We start from the raw sequence: 19,131 nt of genomic DNA, 5'->3' as shown, positions 1-19,131 counted from the left end.
GATTTGCCTGGACTCCACGAACAGATAAGACAAAACAAATGGTTACTGCTGTTGCTAAAAGACTGTACTGTATCTTGTGACCCTAAATGAGAGAGCATTGTTTTAAGCTGGGGAACCAGTTTAGTTGGCCAGCAGCTGTTAGAGAGACTGATTCTGATGTGTAGTTAGATCCCTGAAAGGGATAGGATTTTGCTTATATGATTTTGGTTTTATTTCTTGAAATAACAGTGTGGGAAATATGGTAACACTGAAATATGTGAACTGCTGAATGAAAGTATCTGAGTACCTCTAACCTTCACATGTTAAAGCTACAGTACCTTACTTGGATGAAAATAAAGCAGGCAGAAGCCTGAGTTAAGCAGCATAATACTTTGCATGATCCTGTTTGTTGTATAATTAACCCTAGAAGACTGTGTCGGGAAGAACCCAGACAGACGTCAGCACTACAAAAGAGGGGCGTTTGTCACAATATATATATATATATATATATATTATACACACTGTTCTAAAGTCCTAGTGGCTCGCTGTCAAATATGAATACCCTATTATTCTAGCAACTATGATCAAATATTGATGTGGAAAGATATAGCATCGCCGTGGACTGCGGAACAAATGTGATGACCAGCAGGAGAGTAGATCATGTATAGGACACTAGGCATGTCTGTACAAAGCAATTCCTATTGTAGTTTACAAGAGAGCGACAGTGTGTCTGACACTTGGAGCCATTTTTCCAATCCCATCCCTGTTTCCTCCCCTTTATATGTTCCCCCATGATGTCTAGTGGGCATATTTAGCACACCGTTATCACTGCTTTTTTACCTTGAAAAAGGTCCACGTGAGGAACGAAACATTGATGAATTGCTTCTAGTTATGTAAATACATTTTTAATTCTTCACAATTCTACTGGAGTGCCGGATTTCTATTTTTGAATTGTACACTATATCAACCAGATGTCAGGACTGACATTCATCCGTTGCAGGGTCTACTAAGTTCTACTTAAAATTGTGAGTGCTCCTTTTTTCAATGTGAACAGTTATATTATAGGCATTGTGAATACCGTGGAAAACTAAACAAAAACTAAACTAAACAAAAACCTATTGAGCAGTGAATAATTATCACTGCCACCTAGAAAGTAAATCTACAGGTTGTTATTGTACAGTTTGTGAAGTACAGAAAAGAATGGACTTCAAAAAAGAGTGTCCGAATCAACAAATTATCAGCTAAGATGTGTTTACACTGAGATGTGTATTGCGCAATATAAAAAAAATATATACAAGTGTTACAAATTATATAAATTATGTGATAATGTGATAAAGTGCATAAACATAAAAAAAAATGTAATTAAAGAAAATTCAAGAATTGTTCAATCATAAATAAAAAAAAAAACAGATCTATGACAGTCTCCAGATACTGTAGCTATAGACCTGGCATTTTCTTATATTCCTATAATAATCCTCCTTAGATGTACTGTAGTTACTTCAGTTTAAATAAGACTCTACCAGGTACATATTCCAATCCTCACTAGATAGAATAATGTAAACGAAAGAAAAGAGTGCAAAATTCCCATAGCATAATAATGTTTAATAGTAAAAATCAAAACAATTACAGGTAAGTGTTACACTTACTCCTTTGTGATGGATACAAAAGCATTCACACTTTTAAGGGAAATATGGTGCCCTTTAGCATGCGTCCTTGGAGCTCCTCACCGCTCTCCCAGACCAAGTCTACTCCCACTACTTTCTGTAAGGCTTAGTCCATAGAGACTAAAAGCCGTGCGGAGGCGCGCTGAGCCTCAGGGAAAGCGGTGCTTTCCCTGGCCTTAGAGCACGCGCCGTCCATGGGCGTGTCTGGGAGCGGGCCAGTGACGTCACGGAGCTGGTTCACCCTCGTTGGGAGAACCGCTCACGTGACCGGCCCTGCGCTCCGACAAGCGAATAAACTTAACATTTGTTAAGACACACGCTTCCACAGGCGTGCGGAAGCGTGCGCGAGCCCCTGCTAAAGCCGCTCTCATTGCGGCTGCAAGGGCTCAGTGCCGAGCAGCAGCGCGCCTCAGCACGGGTCAGCGCATAAGCTCTGACCATGCCTGAGGCCTAAGAGACACTCTGGATTTCCAATTGACATGTGGGATTACTGGGCTGGTTGAGTCTCCGCTTTACTGGATACGCAATTAGCAAAGTTCAATCATACGCGTTTTGTGACACTGTCACTTCATCAGGAGAAATGCTATGATCACCAGGATCTGAGTCTTTTATAGTCCCAACTATTGGCTTAATTGTTCAATTAACCTGAGCATATGTTACTAATAATTGAACAGCTGTTACATACAAATAATTCTTACATATAAGATCTTAGATCACAACTTTACCCCCACAAAACATGGGCAGGTTATCCCCTATCCATATTGCTGAGGGAGAGAGACAGAGATATCAGCCATGTTCATAATCTGTCTATATTGTCGATTTTAATGATCTGTCTGTACTGGTTTATGTCTATATGTCTATCAACCAGTATAGACAGATCATGAACATCATGTGAAGAGATTATAGAAAGGAAGAAATAAATTGAAAAACATTTATTGGTGTCAATAATAAAAAAAAGGGGGGGGGAATTAAAATGGCCGAAGTGTAAAATGTATAAGTATATACATATCCAAAAAACTACTCATGTAGTACAGTACATCTACATTGATGTACTTATTAGTATGTACAGTGTTGTTTGGTGCAGTGGTTACCAAATGTATTTTCATTTGTATTATTTAATTTCTCGGAAATAGTTCAAGCAAATTGTCTGGAAAAAGGTAGTACAAGTTGCAAAATAATACATTTAATGTGTTGTATCAAAAATCTACTTGATTTTTGTTCTATCATTTAAAAAAAACGAAAAATTAATTCCAAGATGGGGACTGCACCAATTTGGTTGAAACTTCTGGCAGATGTAAGTTAGGATGGCAGAGGGGTGCCCTCAAAATGTCATTCAAATCAGTCAAGGCGTTTGGCCTGTGGAGTGATAACACACGAACAAAAACACAAACACACAACGAAAGAGGCCACAAAGTCTAGTGAAAGTCTTTATTTCGATCACTACGCTCACTCATCCAATTAACTTCACAGATAGGATTTCCTCCAAGAAGATATCCCATAACAAATCCTCCAATGTCTCTTACGAATATTATTAATTATTCTAGTAGCTCCACTATCTACTGTATGATTCAAGACCTCACTAACCACTTTAAAGATAAAATGAGGGCTATTCGACATACCAAGCCTGATCCACACCAACCTGCTCCCACTCTACTTCCAAAGCAAACCTCAGTTGCCTCCAAACAGTTACTAAGGAGAAAGTTTCCCAACCTCACCTCAACCCCCTCTACAATCTACTCTCTGAAACCTATCCTCTCACATTTTCTCTGCTCACCCCACTGTAATTTTTGCTACATCATCTCTTCAACCGTTCCCATAGCACAGGCTTATTTCCATCATCCTTCAAGCATACTTCTGTCACACCAATCCTGAAGAAATCTTTTATTGATCCTGCATCCATTGCAGCTACCATCCCATCTCTCTTCTTCCATTTGTATCCAAACTTCTTGAACAACTCGTTTAAAACGACATGCGCGACTTTCTCTCCTCAAACTCTCTTGTTGATACACTGCAGGGCCCATCCTAACCACTCCACTGACACTGCCCAAACAAAAGACACCAATGACCTCTCCAAGGTTAGTTCTCCATACCCATTCTTTTGGACCTTTTTGCTGCTGATACCATTGATCATCTTTTATTTCTATACACCCTCCATTGCAATGGCCTACATGACACTTTCCTCTACCAGTTTACTTCTTACCTATATGACTGTTCCATCATTGTTTCCTTTGCTGACACATGCTATCTTTATGTCCACATACAACTAGCGTACCCAGGGTCTGTTCTATGACTTTTACTCTACTCCATTTAAACCTCATCCCTGGGAAGATTATTATTATCATCTGGGTTTTCACTACCATCTGTTTGCTTACAATACCCACATATACCTCTCAGTGGTGGGATTCCGACATTTTAGCAACCGGTTCTCGCTCACCTTACTGCCATTTCATCAGATCTCCCCCAGTCCCCCTCACATCTTCCCCAGTCCCCCTCATCATCCTCAGATCTTCCCGTTTCCCTCAGTTCCCCTCATTCTCAGATCTCCCCCAGTACTCATCAGATCTCCACCACTCCCCCTCAGCATCCTCAGATCTCCCTCAGTCCCCTCAGATCTCCTCCAGTCCCCCTCAGCATCTTCACATCTCCCCCAGTCCCCCTCACATCTCACCGAGTCCCCCTCAGATCTCCCCCAGTCACCCTCAGCATACTCAGATCTCCCCCAGTCACCCTCATCATCCCCAGATCTCCACCAGTCCCCCTCAGATCTCCCCCAGTCCCGCTCAGCATCCTCAGATCACCCCAGTCTCCCTCAGATCTCCCCCAGCATCCTCAGATCTTACCCAGCCCCCTTCAGATCTCCCGGTCCCCTGAGCATCTTCAGATCTCCCCCAGTCCCCCTCAGATCTCCCCCCTCCACTCCTCCATGCCTAACTGGGTGAACACAGGCACGGGAAGATGGTATGCGGTGGCGGGCCCCCAGCTTAAAGAATTAGCTGGAAGAAGAAGCACTTGAGGTAGAGCAGGAGCAGAGCAGCACAAGGTGTTGAGAGCGCTCCAGTAGCAGATACCGGAGGTTCTGGCTCAGACTGCTAGATGGCGCGCCTCCCCATGCAGTCCTGCTCTGCCTCAAGTGATTCTACTACCAGCTAATTCTTTAACACCTGGGCATCGCCGCCGCATACCATGTCCCCTCGCCTGTCTCAAGAATTAGGCACCGGTTAGGCGACTTTGGGAAATTCCAGGAACAGGTTTGCACGAACCGGTGCAAACCGGCTGAATCCCACCACTGCCTCTACTCTCCTGTCCTCTCCAGCTTCGTGTCACTAAATGTCTTTCTGCTATCTCCTCATGGATGTCTCATCACTAGCTCAAATTTGACAGGTCAAAAACAGGACTTAATTTTACCTTTTAACCTTAACCTGCCTTATAAGACTTTACTACCCTCCCAATACCCAAGCTAAATGCTTAGGTGTCATTTGTTACTCCTTCCTCTCCTTCACCCTGCACATTCAGTACCTCATCAAATCCTATTGTTTCTACCTATGAAATATTGTCAAAATAAGCCCCTGCTTAACTGATCAATCCACTCAAAGATCTTATTAGCTCATTATATCCAGGCGGGACTATGGCAACCTGCTTGTAGTTGGTTTCCCCGCTGCCGTTTGTCCACTCTCCAGTCCATTACTGACAGGTTAATTCCCCTCACTCACTTCTTCTGCTACCCCACTGTGCCAATCACTAGACTGGTTACCCATACGGGCAAAACACTCTACTCTCTGCCCTCATTTTCAAGTACTCTCCCACACACAATCAATGCTCAGCACATCTACGTTTCTCAACCTCCCTCATTACTTCTTCTCAATCCTGCCTCCAAGACTTCTGTAGACACAATAAACTTTTTAGTTAAATGCCGTGAATTGAAGCACACTTATTTGCTTTGATAAATAGGGGATTATTTGTTAAATTGCAATGGTGGCTATCAGGGCACTAGCGCACAGAAACTCCCATTGATATCAATGTGAGTTTCAGTACAATAGTGTGACACTCAGCACTGTCACTGTGTAACGAATAACCCACTAAAGTCCTATACATATGTAGCGCACTTTTCCCCACCCCCTGGAAGATATGGCAACTACGGTATCTGTGGTGCTTCATCTGCGTCTCACAGGAGGCCTGATCCTCCGCTGCTGGGAGCCTGGGGTGTACCTGATCCATTGGGTGACAGCACCGCCACCTGCGCAGGATCCCAACTGTATGGGATAACCCTGTGCAGGACAATATAAGTAATACACACTGGTATGATATAACAGGTTTATTGAACACATGCGAATAATAAGTATGATACAGAACCACTCAGGCCTCGCAGGACCATACCCCTTCACCGTGCCCCACAACACTGTGTCCACATCCCGGTGGGGTTTACCCCAAAGTACTGAGGTGCCCCTGGGCACCCAACCACCCTGGTGTCCACAGAGTCAACCCACCAAAAGAATGAGACAGCGCTGCCCCACTAATGTGTGTACAGTTGGTGCACTTAGAGTACCTGCCCAGGTGCTCCTGCACCTCGGTTTGACCAGAAGAAGAAACAAATCCACTGATCCCAGCGATGGTAACATAGCCTTCGCTCCATGTTTGGTGGTATACCTCATGGACGTACCACCATGAAGTGTCTCTTAGCTGTAGGTGGTGATCTGGTACCAGACAACGTGATGCCAAGATACAGCTGCGCCCTGTCTGTGTCCCTCACACTGGCACTATAGGGCAGTATCCCTATCTATGGGCCTAACCCTACAGCAACCACAAGCTGAGGGGAGTCGGGGCTTAGTTGGGGCCTAAGGCAGTCTCTGGCGTAGTGCAGGGGCCACTAACACCATGCATACGCACACCCTACTCTTCTGCTGTCCCAGCTCCGACTGCCATGCTCTCTGAAGTGCCAAATGTATCAATAGCTGAGCAGGGGATTCTACCAGTCCTATTGGCTAAGCGTAGCCATGTGATCTTGCAGCCCCAGAGGCTGCTGGGTACCGTAGTTCCCCTGTGGGGCTTATTTAATAATGGCCGCCGCTACTTGTATCCCAATGCGCATGCGCAAAGCTCTATAATGGCCGCCACACCAGGGAGCCGATTTTGCGCATGCGTGCGCATCCAAAATGTCAGCGCCCTATTGTTGTCCCACCATGGAGCCCCGGAGCTCTCCCTGCACACTGCCCACCTTCCCGGCCTGACCAGCGAGTCCACCACTTGCTCCGGCGGCGCTCACACACACACCTCAAGTCCCCCGCTGCAGATGAGGTGAGCGGGGAAGTAAGGGGGGCCGAGAGGGTTATCCTAGACGGAGACCGGGTCACATATACATTGAAAAAGTTGCCTCATGTATAAGCTTATGTATATTTACTATACATTAATCCTATACATGACGCAGAAACTTATGTAGCCTGGGTGTGTTTCAGAGACATATTTGTAAAAAAAAAAAAAATACAAATGAAAATACTTTTCACTTTATTATTTTAACAAAAATTAAGTTAAAGGACCAATTCTCTGGCTTTTTTAATCTATTACTTTTTAACAGATTTGAAGCAGGGGTTAACTAAATCCCATTAACTTCAGCTCCGTGGACCCCGTGCTTTCTGGGATACAGACCTCCGAAGGGAGTGCCGGTATCTCAGCAATGTTTAAATACCCCGTTAACGTTGGCCAATAGGAAGCCTCACCGAATGACGTCACGGCTTCCTATTGGCCTGCAGGGCGCGGGAGATTTGAAAAGCGGCCAGTATGTGATCCCTTAGCCGGGCCAGAGCAGCTACCGGCACCCCCTACAGAGGTAAGCATCTCTGGAAGCAGTGGTTCCTGGGAGCTGAAATTAATGGGGTTCAGCTTCTGAGACCACACGCTTCAAACCTACAGTATGTTAACAAAAATAACAAATCATTTTTAAAAACAGGGCATGAATTGCCACTTTAAAGGCTCAAATGTATGCCAGTGTTTTAAGGATGTAAATGAAAGAAACCCACAGGCCAGTCTGCAGCACAATCCTTTGCAAAATGCTGGACAGAAATACATTGCTGCCCTTTCAAACATTAATTGGTTAGCAATCTGGATTTTTTAAGAGTGGAATGCAGCTCATTAATTTATAAGCTTTGATAAAGAATACCAATGATGGACTTCATTCAGGCTCTAATGCCCTTTTCTTCTTCTTTTTCAGTATTTCTAGAAATAAAGTATATAGTTCACTGAAGAAATGATGCATGTTTTTGTGTGCACAATTATACAGTAGGTTAAATCACAAATGTCTTTGTAGGGGAAACTGGAAATTTAATGTGAATGGGTCCCAATGTGCAGCAGATATTTATAATTACGTAAGTCTCCCTAGTTATGCAGCAGAGTTGATCTGTAGATGGAGGGACATGTTTGCAATTTATGGAAATTAAAACATTTTAGGCTGATGCTATATAAACGTCCTTGGGAAAGCACGACAGACAGAGAATGACTGAAAATCCAAATACAAGGAAGAAACTTCAACCATATTGGTCAATATTTAAGTGGTGCTACTCCTTGATAATGTGACAAAAGATAGAGTACCTTCCTGTCCATTCAAATGAATGGTCCATAAGGTGTCAGATGGTGTCTTGTGGCAGAAGACTGCTGAGTATATATGTGCCTATGTATCGTCTAGCACCAGAATGTGTGTTATGGAGCAGCTTCGCTTGGTAAATATGACCCATCTCCTACCAAAACAAAGAAAAAAGAACGAAAGCAGGTGAAATGTATAGGTTAGGAGTCAATGAAAAATCTATAACTGCAAATTAAGATGTGTTGGAGTGGACCGGTTCTTGGGGAGAAAGATCCCATCTTACCGGGGACAGTAGGACAGTCCTAATTTCTGATTATCTGCTAAGGATTTTTTCCCCATAAAGCCATGTTTTTTAAGTAGATTTTTTCAACTGTATAATGAAAAAATAAAAGAAATATTACATAATGAATAAATATATTGCAAAATAGTAAGGATTAAAAAAGAAGCAGAAGCTCATGTGTGCCAGGCTACAGGCAAATTGTTATTTGTGTTGTGTTTGCAAAGTAGTTGCGATGTCGTCATTTGTCAAACAGGTAAACATACGTAAGTAGCTGATATGCTTGAATTTTAGAAAAGCAAAACATTACAATTTATCACAAGATACAAAATAGGTTAAACAGTTACTTTTGAAGGTGACCATCTTTCCAAGGAAACTAGTAAGCTGATAAATTGGTTAAAACAAATGTTTGGACCCTGCTGAGCGGGGCTGTCTCTTTATTTGGATTTTTTTTCATATTGTAAAATACTGTATAGGTAAAATCAAAGAAATGCTAATACCATAACAGACAACATGTTATATATGTATGGTCTTATTTATATAATCTCATTATTATTATTCCCTCTATGCCTTCTGAAAATTGCTCTGGCCAGATGAGTTCTTCAGAAACAAGACTAATGTTTATGAGTGAAAATAATGTTCTTATCTGGTCCTTTTTTTAAATGAATAATAACAAAAGAGCTATTGAGTGTTTATAATTTCCATGTTGAGAAGACAGGCTGAATTAAAATACAGCAGACTATTATTAACTGAAATAACAACCTACTTCAGTATATAACAGAAGCTGTTTGTCTGTTTTTTAGTCGTGACGATGTAATCGGAAAGGTCTGTTTAACTCGTAAAGTCCTGGCAGAGCATCCCAAAGGTAAGAAGAGCCTGTTCAAAAATGTATTTCCCTGTATTCAGATTTTTATTAAACCACGATCTATAAAAAGTCAATGTTATTTTCTCTGTAGAAAGCGCTGAACTAATCAAAAGCTTGTTTGTTATTTTGAAAGACTATTTCCTTTTTATATAGTTATCGGATTATTTCCTGTACTATATTATTCTACCTCTCATCTAATGTATGACACGTTAATCAATGAAAAAATGCTGTTGGGGGAATGAATGGTATTAGTATTAAAGAGCTTATTTTATATCAGCCGAAACAGTTCGAAAATGTTCGTATTGGACCTTTCAGCTGATATAGAATAAGCCCCTGAGTCCTGGGGGTGAAATCTTTACACTCCAAAGCAGCACCATTAAAGTCTATGAGGATCTTAGGCTGAAAAGAGCCACTTTAACAGATATAGAATTACCTCCTTAGTCTGACAGCCAAGCTATTTGTTCTGAATTATTGTGCAGTAGTTTGTTTTTTCCTGCGTGTGCATATGAGTCTTATATCTTTATCCCAGGGAGCCACATAAGGGCATATGTATCAAATGATACTGTACACATTGGGGATCATGTCATAAAGCTGAAACTCTAAGAATCAATTGCATATTTCGTCCTTCTGCATGTATGCCCCTTTCCATCAACTTTGTGCCACTTGTGTCATCTTGTAATTGGGATGTGGCTTCAGGAGAAGATGGTGCTCAATGCAATGTTATAAAAGATTTCTATTTAAGTTTGCATTTATAATTGGCTCAGTTCTCCTTGCGTCAATTAAATCCTCCAGGTCTGAGCTGGCGTTAACTTCTGTGCCTAAATCAGTGTTACGTCAGAAGAACCTTAGATAAAATGTTTACATTGTTATACTGTGTTGAAGAGCATCTTGAGTAATCTCAATACATATCTCCCTTAGAATTTTACAATGGCATATAGTAAAAAAAAGACTTGCATTGTTTTGTGCACCAGTTTTCTAAAGACATTAATTCTACAACATACTGTATAAAGTGTTATGCACCAATATGCCAATAATAATTATCTTCTTTAAATGGGTTTCAAGAGTAAGTTTTGATCAAGACAGAAACTATAGCTAATTCACTTCTGAATGATACTGTGTGTTACATTGTTTTTGCTTTACAGTTTCACTGATGCTGATAAATGATAAAACATAAATTTGTAAATTATAACAAAGTCTTGCGTGGTGCTGACAGTCTACGCAGGACTATGCAAAGAATTTACTGTTACAGGCAAAATCAATCACTGAAGAAATTGGTATCTACTGTACATTTTAGATACTTGAGGTATAAGGATATAAAACTTGATTTGAAAAAGATTCATCCACGCAAAAAGCCAGTATTTTACCCTGGCACTTATCTTCCTCCTTAATTATCCTCGATTAGTTCATCTTGATACTGTACTTGGGTTTACTACTGTGCAAATACTGATTAACAGAGCTATAAAAAATTTACGTGATGGTCCTCAACCGAGATCAAGCCATTATAGTTGTCTGCAATAAGGAATGGGCTTTTTTTTTTTATGCACTGGTAAAAAGCACATTTGAGGTCTCTTCCATGATTGTATCCTAAAGGAGCAAGATCCATCTCTCTGGTAAAAGAATCCTTGACCAATGTGATAGAGGCACCATATAGTCCAGTGGGGTAGTGCCTAAAATGAGACAAAGATTAAAAAGGCAGTTTCCCCTTCATATTTTTTTTTTTTAAATATTTCTTCTCCATACTGTAAAATGGTGTCTAAAGTAACAACGATGTAGAGATTCCCATTGCAGACTGTTACAATACAATATATAGATATTCTGATGCTGCAAACACCCCTAGCATCTAAGTGCAGAGCAAATTCACTGTAGGCAAATACAGGAAAACAGCAAAGCAGAAATAAAATGAAAGAAAGATATTATGCATGGAAAGGAAAAAATGGATCAACTTTTTGTCTTCAAGATTATAAACACAAACATAAAAACCCTTATCCTATAAACTGCAAAATCACAGAAATTTCCACTGACTTCAGGAGGGCTTTAACTGTTTTTTTTAGAATAATAGCCAAAGAGACAATAACTTGAAATCAAAACCTACCCAAAGTAATGAATTGATCATGAACAAATCAGAGTGTAGGAAAGTCGCTGCTTCTCCTGCCGACTGGCACAATTATCTGTAGGAGAAGAACCAGTGGCAAATCACTACAAAGCCCCAGCTGTATCTTAAAAATGGATGCAAAAGTAACCAAAACCCGGCCATTGATTAACTCCTAAAAGCCACCTGAGTGTGGTGAAGGAAAACGAGCCTGATGAAGTAGCCCTGGTTTCCCAGTGCCCTTAAAAGTGCAAGTCTCTTATCTCTCATAAAAGTATTTTCCTGTGTGCTAAAGAATTGACATACAGTATATAATGGAAAGTCCATCCATATTTACAGCAGAGGAATACTCTGAAATGTTTGCCTTCTCGGAAGCCAATGCAGCTACAGGTAGGATGCTGGTCTCCAGTGACAAGAGAAAGTCACTGACAGCCTCTTTAATATTTGACCTTCAAACAGAAATTTTACATTTGAAAAATAAATAGACTTACTACTGGCACAGTTTAACTTTAAGCAAACACTTAAAAGAAAAGCACACTCCTCATTACTTTCGTATTCAGTAAGCACCGTTCGCAGGATGTCAAAAGCCAGCTCCAAATGGAGTCAAATCTTAAACAAATGTTCCTTTGCTTTAATAGTATTAGTCAATGAGGAATGCACAACGACCCTTTACAAAACAACGTATGAAATCCCACTTTTGGAATGCTGAGCTAAGGCTAGGCTCAATTTGAGCAATTACAACTTACATTAACTAACACACTAGACAAGTATAAGGAGGATCTATTTCGTTTCAAATGTATAAAGATGTGCCTCGTGAAACAGGATTATAAAACCAACAGGTCTATAAGTGACTGAACACAACACATTCTACCAAACGTACTGTATCAATCCATCACAAAGCTCCTCCTGTCCTTCTGATCGGTAAAGGACTCAACTCTATATCCAGAAAGCAACTCACAAGTCTCCTATTCCTCCACTGATGAGTCTACATCTCCTTTTACATGTAGATTCATGCGTTTTGTTTTTTACAATGACGACACTAAGATGTCAGATCAAAATACTGCATATTCCCCAGGAGCAGACTATCGAGAAAACATAAGAGCCTTTTTCAGGGAGCCACAGGCATGAACCTATACAAATGGATACCTACACTAGAACAACTAGTGTGCTTCATTGTGCTCTTTCCTATGTCCCAACGGGTCTGACTCTTCATTTTTCTGTTGAATTATTCAGGATTGTTATTCTAGATTTTGGAAATTGAAAAGTTATTTTCATGATAAAAATTCTTCCCAGTATGCCACTATTCATGACACTAAAGATTCTAGTCATATTACTATACCCTTATCAAAACTGAAAAGTAGCATCTTTCCTCCCATTTCTGTTAGCTCAATTAATGTTTTCAAAAAGGTTGATAAGTCAGAATAATTCTCACACCAACCACATAGAATTTCTTCCAACATGTCCCCAAAAACATTTTTGTCCCTCAAATCTTTACAATGTAATAATGATATTAAAATTAAACAAGCAGACAAAGGGGCTTCCGTTGCAGTTCTTAAGTGATTCTTAGGCAATTAAGTGGTAATTCTATATTGTCTGAAACCCTTAGTGACTCAGCAATCGGCTCCATTAATTAAATATTCGCTCAGTACCTTGACATATTAATACAACCTTTAGCAAATGCTCTGCTCTCCTTCTTAAAAAAATGCTTCTGATTTTTTTGAAGAAGCTAAGCTCTATAGGTCATTTACCACCTACAGTTTTATTGATCGCTATAGACCTTAGTTCATTGTACATCTTTATACCCCATGAATTTGGTCTTGAAACCGTAAAACACCAGCTGCTCATTTCAAATCTTCCGACCCCATAATTGATTCTTTTATCTTTTTGATTACATTTTGTTCTCAACAGATATAATTGTAAATGTAAATAAGACTTTTATTGTACATTAATAGGGACAGTAATGGGTGTTAATATGGCCCAAGCATAGGCCAACCTTTTTACAGGGCATTTTGAAAACCATGACCTTTAGCCTCACCCTTTATTTCAAGAGTTTTGTTCATTCTATGTCCATTACATAGATGATAAAAAAAAATATCTGGACATAAGCAGATATTTATTGAATGCTTTAATTATCCCAACAAGTTACCTACCTCTATTTATTGAAAAACATAGTTCTCCAGTACTCAATTTTCACTATTCATAATAATCCTCTATCTATAATAATAATAATAATACACAGTTTTCTGTCTGTCTAACAAGGTACAGGTACAATAAAGAGAAAGTGTAACCTAGTCTGGGCACTCATGCATCACCTGGTTGATTTATGAGTAAATTAAAACAATCGCTTTGGTGATATCCAATTAAAATATAGGTGATTAAAATGATGATTAAACAAAGTTGTGATCCTGTTGTGTAGAAACTGGTAGTGTCCAGGATCCAAAGTAGAAGTGATAGATCATTTAGTAAGCACCAATATACCACCCACTCCCCATGCCCCCCATACTGTAAAACCACGATTTATTTTTTAAGATACAGGATTAATGTCCCAGGCCGATGGGTGTCCCCGAAGGGCCCGCCGGGTGTCCGCAGGCCCCACAGTGCACCCCGGGGGGTGCTCACGGGTTGTCCCCGCTAGGCGCCGTGGGCCTCCAGGTGCTACCCGCGGGTCCCAATCAGAGGGCTATTGAACCAGTTCCCGCCCAAATGTGATGACACAAGTCATATTTAAGGCCGTGACGCCTCATTTGAACCCAAGAAAATGATGAGACAACATCTACCATGGATCTACCATGGGGTTTTTTAGATTGACAGAAGAAGACAGAAGGTTAAGAAGATTAAGAAATAATTACAGATGAAGAAAGAAGAAGCTGATTAAAGATAGAAGAAAGAAGAATTGGGTACCTGATCAGGATCTTCATGGCGGATGGCATCGGATGCAGTTTCGGGCCTTCACGGTACGTGAGCTTCCTGTTTCCCCAGGAGTCGGAGGGCCAGCACTTCTAAAGGTAAGTAAAATATTGCATGTTTGTAAATGTATTTTTTTACAGGTTTTCCATTGGATGTGTTTTTTTTAATTTTGTCTTTGCACATTGACTGATAATGTATTAATCTGTACCACTTTAGGGTACAAATCAATACATTATTAGGCCAATAATTTGTTTTGAATTTGTTGCTTTGTATTGATGGTGATTTTTTTCTATGTTTGTTTATTATGTGGATGTAATTGTTTGTCATTTTGCTGCTTTATTTTAATTTTTTATTGACGATTGATTTTCGTTTTTAATTAATGATGTCTTGTGTTGGGTAATGCTTTTAATGGTTGTGTTGACGATATTTTTTCATAATTAATTTCTTTGTTGGTTACTGTTTCAATTAATTCATTGTTGTTTTATACATTAATTGGTTTGATTGGTTAATGGTACAATTAATTCATTCTTGTTTTATTAATTTATTGCTTTGATTGGTTAATCGTTTAATTAATTCCTTGTTGAGCTGGTTAGTGCTTTTATTAGTAACAGTTTTGATCAAAAAGAATGATCATACAGATACCCTCTATATACAGCACTCTGGTGTCATGTATGTTGTATACCAATGGACATAATAGCCCTGCAGTGAAGTGCTGCTAATCAGGTCAGTGACCCAGAATCACCAGAGAGATCAAAAACAATAAAATGTTATTACTTCTACATAGATACTTTAAAAACACATTCTTTTTGATCAAAACTGTTACTACTATGTTATCACCCTCCACAGCACCTGTCATTTATTGATTAATTATATGGTGATTGCGGTTGCATTCACATATTCGTAGTGCTTTTATTAATTGGATTAGCTGGCTAATGGTTTTATTTATTGAATTGGGGTGTTTCTGTATTTTTTAATGTTTTATTATTGTGTCTTTTGTGCATTAATGTATTTTGATTAGGGTGCCCATTGAGTGCTATAGTGCTTATCATGCCCATATTATTATATGGGTATGATGTACCAATATACTACTCAATGGGTACAGGGTGGGTATAGTGGGTCCGGGGTGGGTGATTAGGCCACCCGGGTGTGTAGCATGCTGTTTGGGTTAACCCCTTAATTACTATAGCGGTTATTAACCGATAAGGTGATTAAAAGGTTAGGGGACATTAGAATGTATATATTATGTATGTATGCTTTCTGGCAACGGAAGACAGGGACCTGCCCTATCCTGAGGAAGACGCCCTTCATGTTGACTGTGGTAAGGTGAACTGTACTTATTAACTTTATTTATGCTGGATAATGTTGTGTTTAAAAATGGGCAAATAATCTATTATCAATATTTAGATAATAGTTATTTTGCCCATTACTTTATTGCATGTGTTTTGGTGGTGGGTGGGGGCGTTGTTTATTGAAATGTAGGCCATGTTTTATTTTTTTAAATACAGGTTTGGTACCGCAGGGCTGCAGGGACCCATGGAGACCACCTGAGGACCCCCGGACGCCCACGGGTACCACCCGAGGACCCCTGGATGCCCATGGGTACCACCTGCAGACCCACAGGGGACACCTGCGGGGAAGAACTGGGGGCTCCACAGCTGTGGGGGCCCCGTGGACCCGCAGGGACCATTAGTGGGCCCCAGGCCCCCTTGGGAACCACCCAAGGGCCCCCAGACCCCCGTGGGCACCACCTGAGGGCCCCCAGACACCTGTGGGGATGACCCGGGGACCCCCAGAGACCCACAGGGACCACCCGTGGACCCCATTGGGGCCCACGGTGACCCACAGTATAACCTAGAGGCCCCCAGACACGCATGGGAACTCCCCGGAGTTCACTGTGAGGCCTGCAGACACCAATCTGGCCCACTGGGGACCCCCGCCAGCCTAGGGTATTAATCCAGTATGTTAAAAAATAAATCATGGTTTTACAGTATGGGGGGGGGGGGGCAAATGGGGTGGGTGGTGTATTGGTGTTTATTAGATATTGTAATGCTTATTGGGGGCCTAGGAGGTAGGTATTGTTTTTATTGTGGGTAGCGGGAGTGGGTGAAGGAGGTATTTGGCCCTTGTTTGGTGTTTATGCCTTGTGGGGGGGTTGGGGGGTTAACGGGAGGGATTAACCCCTTCATTACCATTAACCGCTACGGTAATGAAGGGGTTAAGTCCACACGCAACCACTACACAAGGCCTAAAACCCCACCAAGGGCCAAATACCCCCTTCACCCACTCCCGCTACCCACAATAAGCCTGGCACCGTTGGTTAACCCCTTCATTGCCTTATCAGTTAGCCGCTAAGGTAACGAAGTGGCTGTAAATGCATTTTTTCCTGCAGCTGATTCATGCCGGGGGTCTCCGGTGCTGGTATTAATGGATATCAGCTCCGGAGACCCCGACATCAATCCGATGCAGGAGAAAGGCCTGATTTTTTCTTAGTCCCATATCGCCGTCTTATCGACGCTTCTCCCCACCCTCCCGCCAACTTTTCCTGGCGTTTAGATTTGGGGAGAAAATTGCCATTCTAGAGCCGCGAAAGGCGTCGATAACCTACTCGCGGCTACTAGAATTGCACGAGTTTATGAACTGATTCGCTCACTCGGCAATTTGGCTTTGAACAAATTTTTTGGGGACGATTCAGGTCTTCATCGCCCACTTATCGACACTTACTGAATAGCAGTAGGCATTTTGGCCGATAAGTGCTTGATAAGTGGCTTATGAACGCTTACTGCAACTTAAAGTTTTTCCTGCAAATGTTTTGGTACTTTATATCTGCCCAGAACATTTTACATGTCAAATTACTATCATATGATACATAAATACATAATTTATTTTATACATCCAACTTTGTTTTTTACCACAAATGTTTTGCGGGTTTCATCTAGTTCCTAATAATTCTGGACTTTTTAATCACTTAATTGTACAGAAAACCAACTGATAAAAATACCATATTAGTCAAAAGTCACCTTAAAATTTGGCTTAAAACATGGCCTCCCTTATTCTCAATTATTTCATGTTAAATGCATAGTGTCAAGATTTATTGACGGGGGTTACTATCCTAGACATTTTAATTATGCAAGTTTTAATACAATTGTCTGGTTTTGTAAGTGGGCACATTGATGGCTGTCCTGACTCTAGAATAAACGAAAAACTTTTACATGTACTTTGAAAGGTATTCTGTGTGATATCTGTGGAATATCAGGGGGTGTGGCCAAATGATAGTCAAAAAGTGTGTACCTTTATTAAATGTGAAATATCCTGGGCCTCACCGCAATTCGCAAGAATAACAAATAGATATGTGTAACACTTGCAATGAGACAAATCAAATTATGCCAAATACTGCATGATTAGGAGGTGCCAAGAATAGATATTTGTTTCTCATGCAAAACAGAAAGTTAGGTTGTCATATTTCATATCCACAAAATGATGAGGTCTTTTATATATATATATATATATATATATATATATATATATATATATATATATATTGTGACAAACGGCTTACTCCGGGGCTCCGTCGTTTGTCCGGGACTGTTTAGAACACGGTCTTTTAGGGTAGGTTAAATGATGAGGCGTCACGTACTGTTCCTTTAAACAGGCTATGCCTGGTTTATTCAGTCCCAGGCACTGAGACTGCCACAGTGCATACAACAGAAAACAGATCAAAACAAAAGCTGCTCACCTGAGCGATAACTTAACTTAGATATCCCTGACTCAGGGTTGGAAGTGGCTTTTCCACTCCCAACAACAAAACAAGGTACTTTTGCAGTCTTACACAAATGAACAGAAAGATTGAACCTGTTTGGGGAAGAGGCTTCTCCCCTCTGTAGTTCAGCAGCCTTCCAGCCTCCTGGCTCTTGTGGAGAGACCAGAGCAAACAGGAAATCAGTCTTTCATACCTGATTCCTAATTAGCATGACAGGTGACAGAAATCAGGCAGCAGACAAACTCTGGTCTGGATCTCTCATCCCTCAGTTCCAGCGCTTGCCAAACTGTGGGATGGAGTGTATGTATTATAAGGCTGCACTCCCAGGCCAAACAGGATAGAAACTGTCTAGTATCCTGGGAGCCCTATATACGGAATTTATTACCATCCCCTGGTTTCTGTCACATATCCTCCCCCCCAGCTCAGACCTCGAGGGATGAGCGACCATGGATATTAGGGAGTGCATCCTTGACAACCCGTCAGCATTGCCATGTTTGTGCCCTGACCTGTGTTCCACAGAAAATTTAAAGGGTTGTAGGCTTAGGAACCACCTGGTCACTCTAGCATTCTTTTCCCTGTTTTGACACATCCAGGTAAGGGGTGCATGATCTGTGACCAACCGGAATTTTCTCCCCAACAGATAGTATTTGAGCGTCTCTACAGCCCACTTTATTGCGAGACACTCTTTCTCTACTATGGAGTAATTTTTCTCCTGGGGATTTAGTTTCCTACTTAAATAAAGGATGGGGTGCTCCTCACCTTGAGACTCCTGGGAGAGTACCGCCCCCAGCCCTACCTCAGATGCGTCGGTTTGGACTACGAACTCTTTGGAGAAGTCAGGTGTGACCAACACTGGTTGGGCACAGAGAGCTTCTTTCAGGCTTCTAAAGGCCTGTTCGGTTTCGGGGGACCACTTTACCATTAGCGGTCCTCTTGCTTTTGTGAGGTCAGTTAGTGGGGTTGCCTTAGTTGCAAAATTGGGAATAAACCTTCTATAGTACCCAATTAACCCCAAAAAGGTC

At 41.1% G+C, this 19,131-nt stretch overlaps 1 protein-coding gene across 1 annotated transcript in view; it reads left to right on the top strand.

Moving 5' to 3' along the window:
* Positions 1 to 19,131, top strand: part of LOC142489302 (ras GTPase-activating protein 4-like) — a 226,729-nt gene that overhangs the window by 84,363 nt on the left and 123,235 nt on the right. Inside the window, exon 5 of the mRNA XM_075589825.1 lies at positions 9,295 to 9,356. Within this exon, the coding sequence (XP_075445940.1) occupies positions 9,295 to 9,356 (62 nt within the window). The remainder of the gene's footprint in view (positions 1 to 9,294; positions 9,357 to 19,131) is intronic.

The sequence above is a fragment of the Ascaphus truei genome, chromosome 3, assembly GCF_040206685.1.
Source record: "Ascaphus truei isolate aAscTru1 chromosome 3, aAscTru1.hap1, whole genome shotgun sequence".
Lineage (NCBI taxonomy): Eukaryota > Metazoa > Chordata > Amphibia > Anura > Ascaphidae > Ascaphus > Ascaphus truei.
The sequence above is the reverse complement of the archived record's forward strand: the minus strand, read 5'-3'. Positions and strand labels throughout refer to the sequence as shown.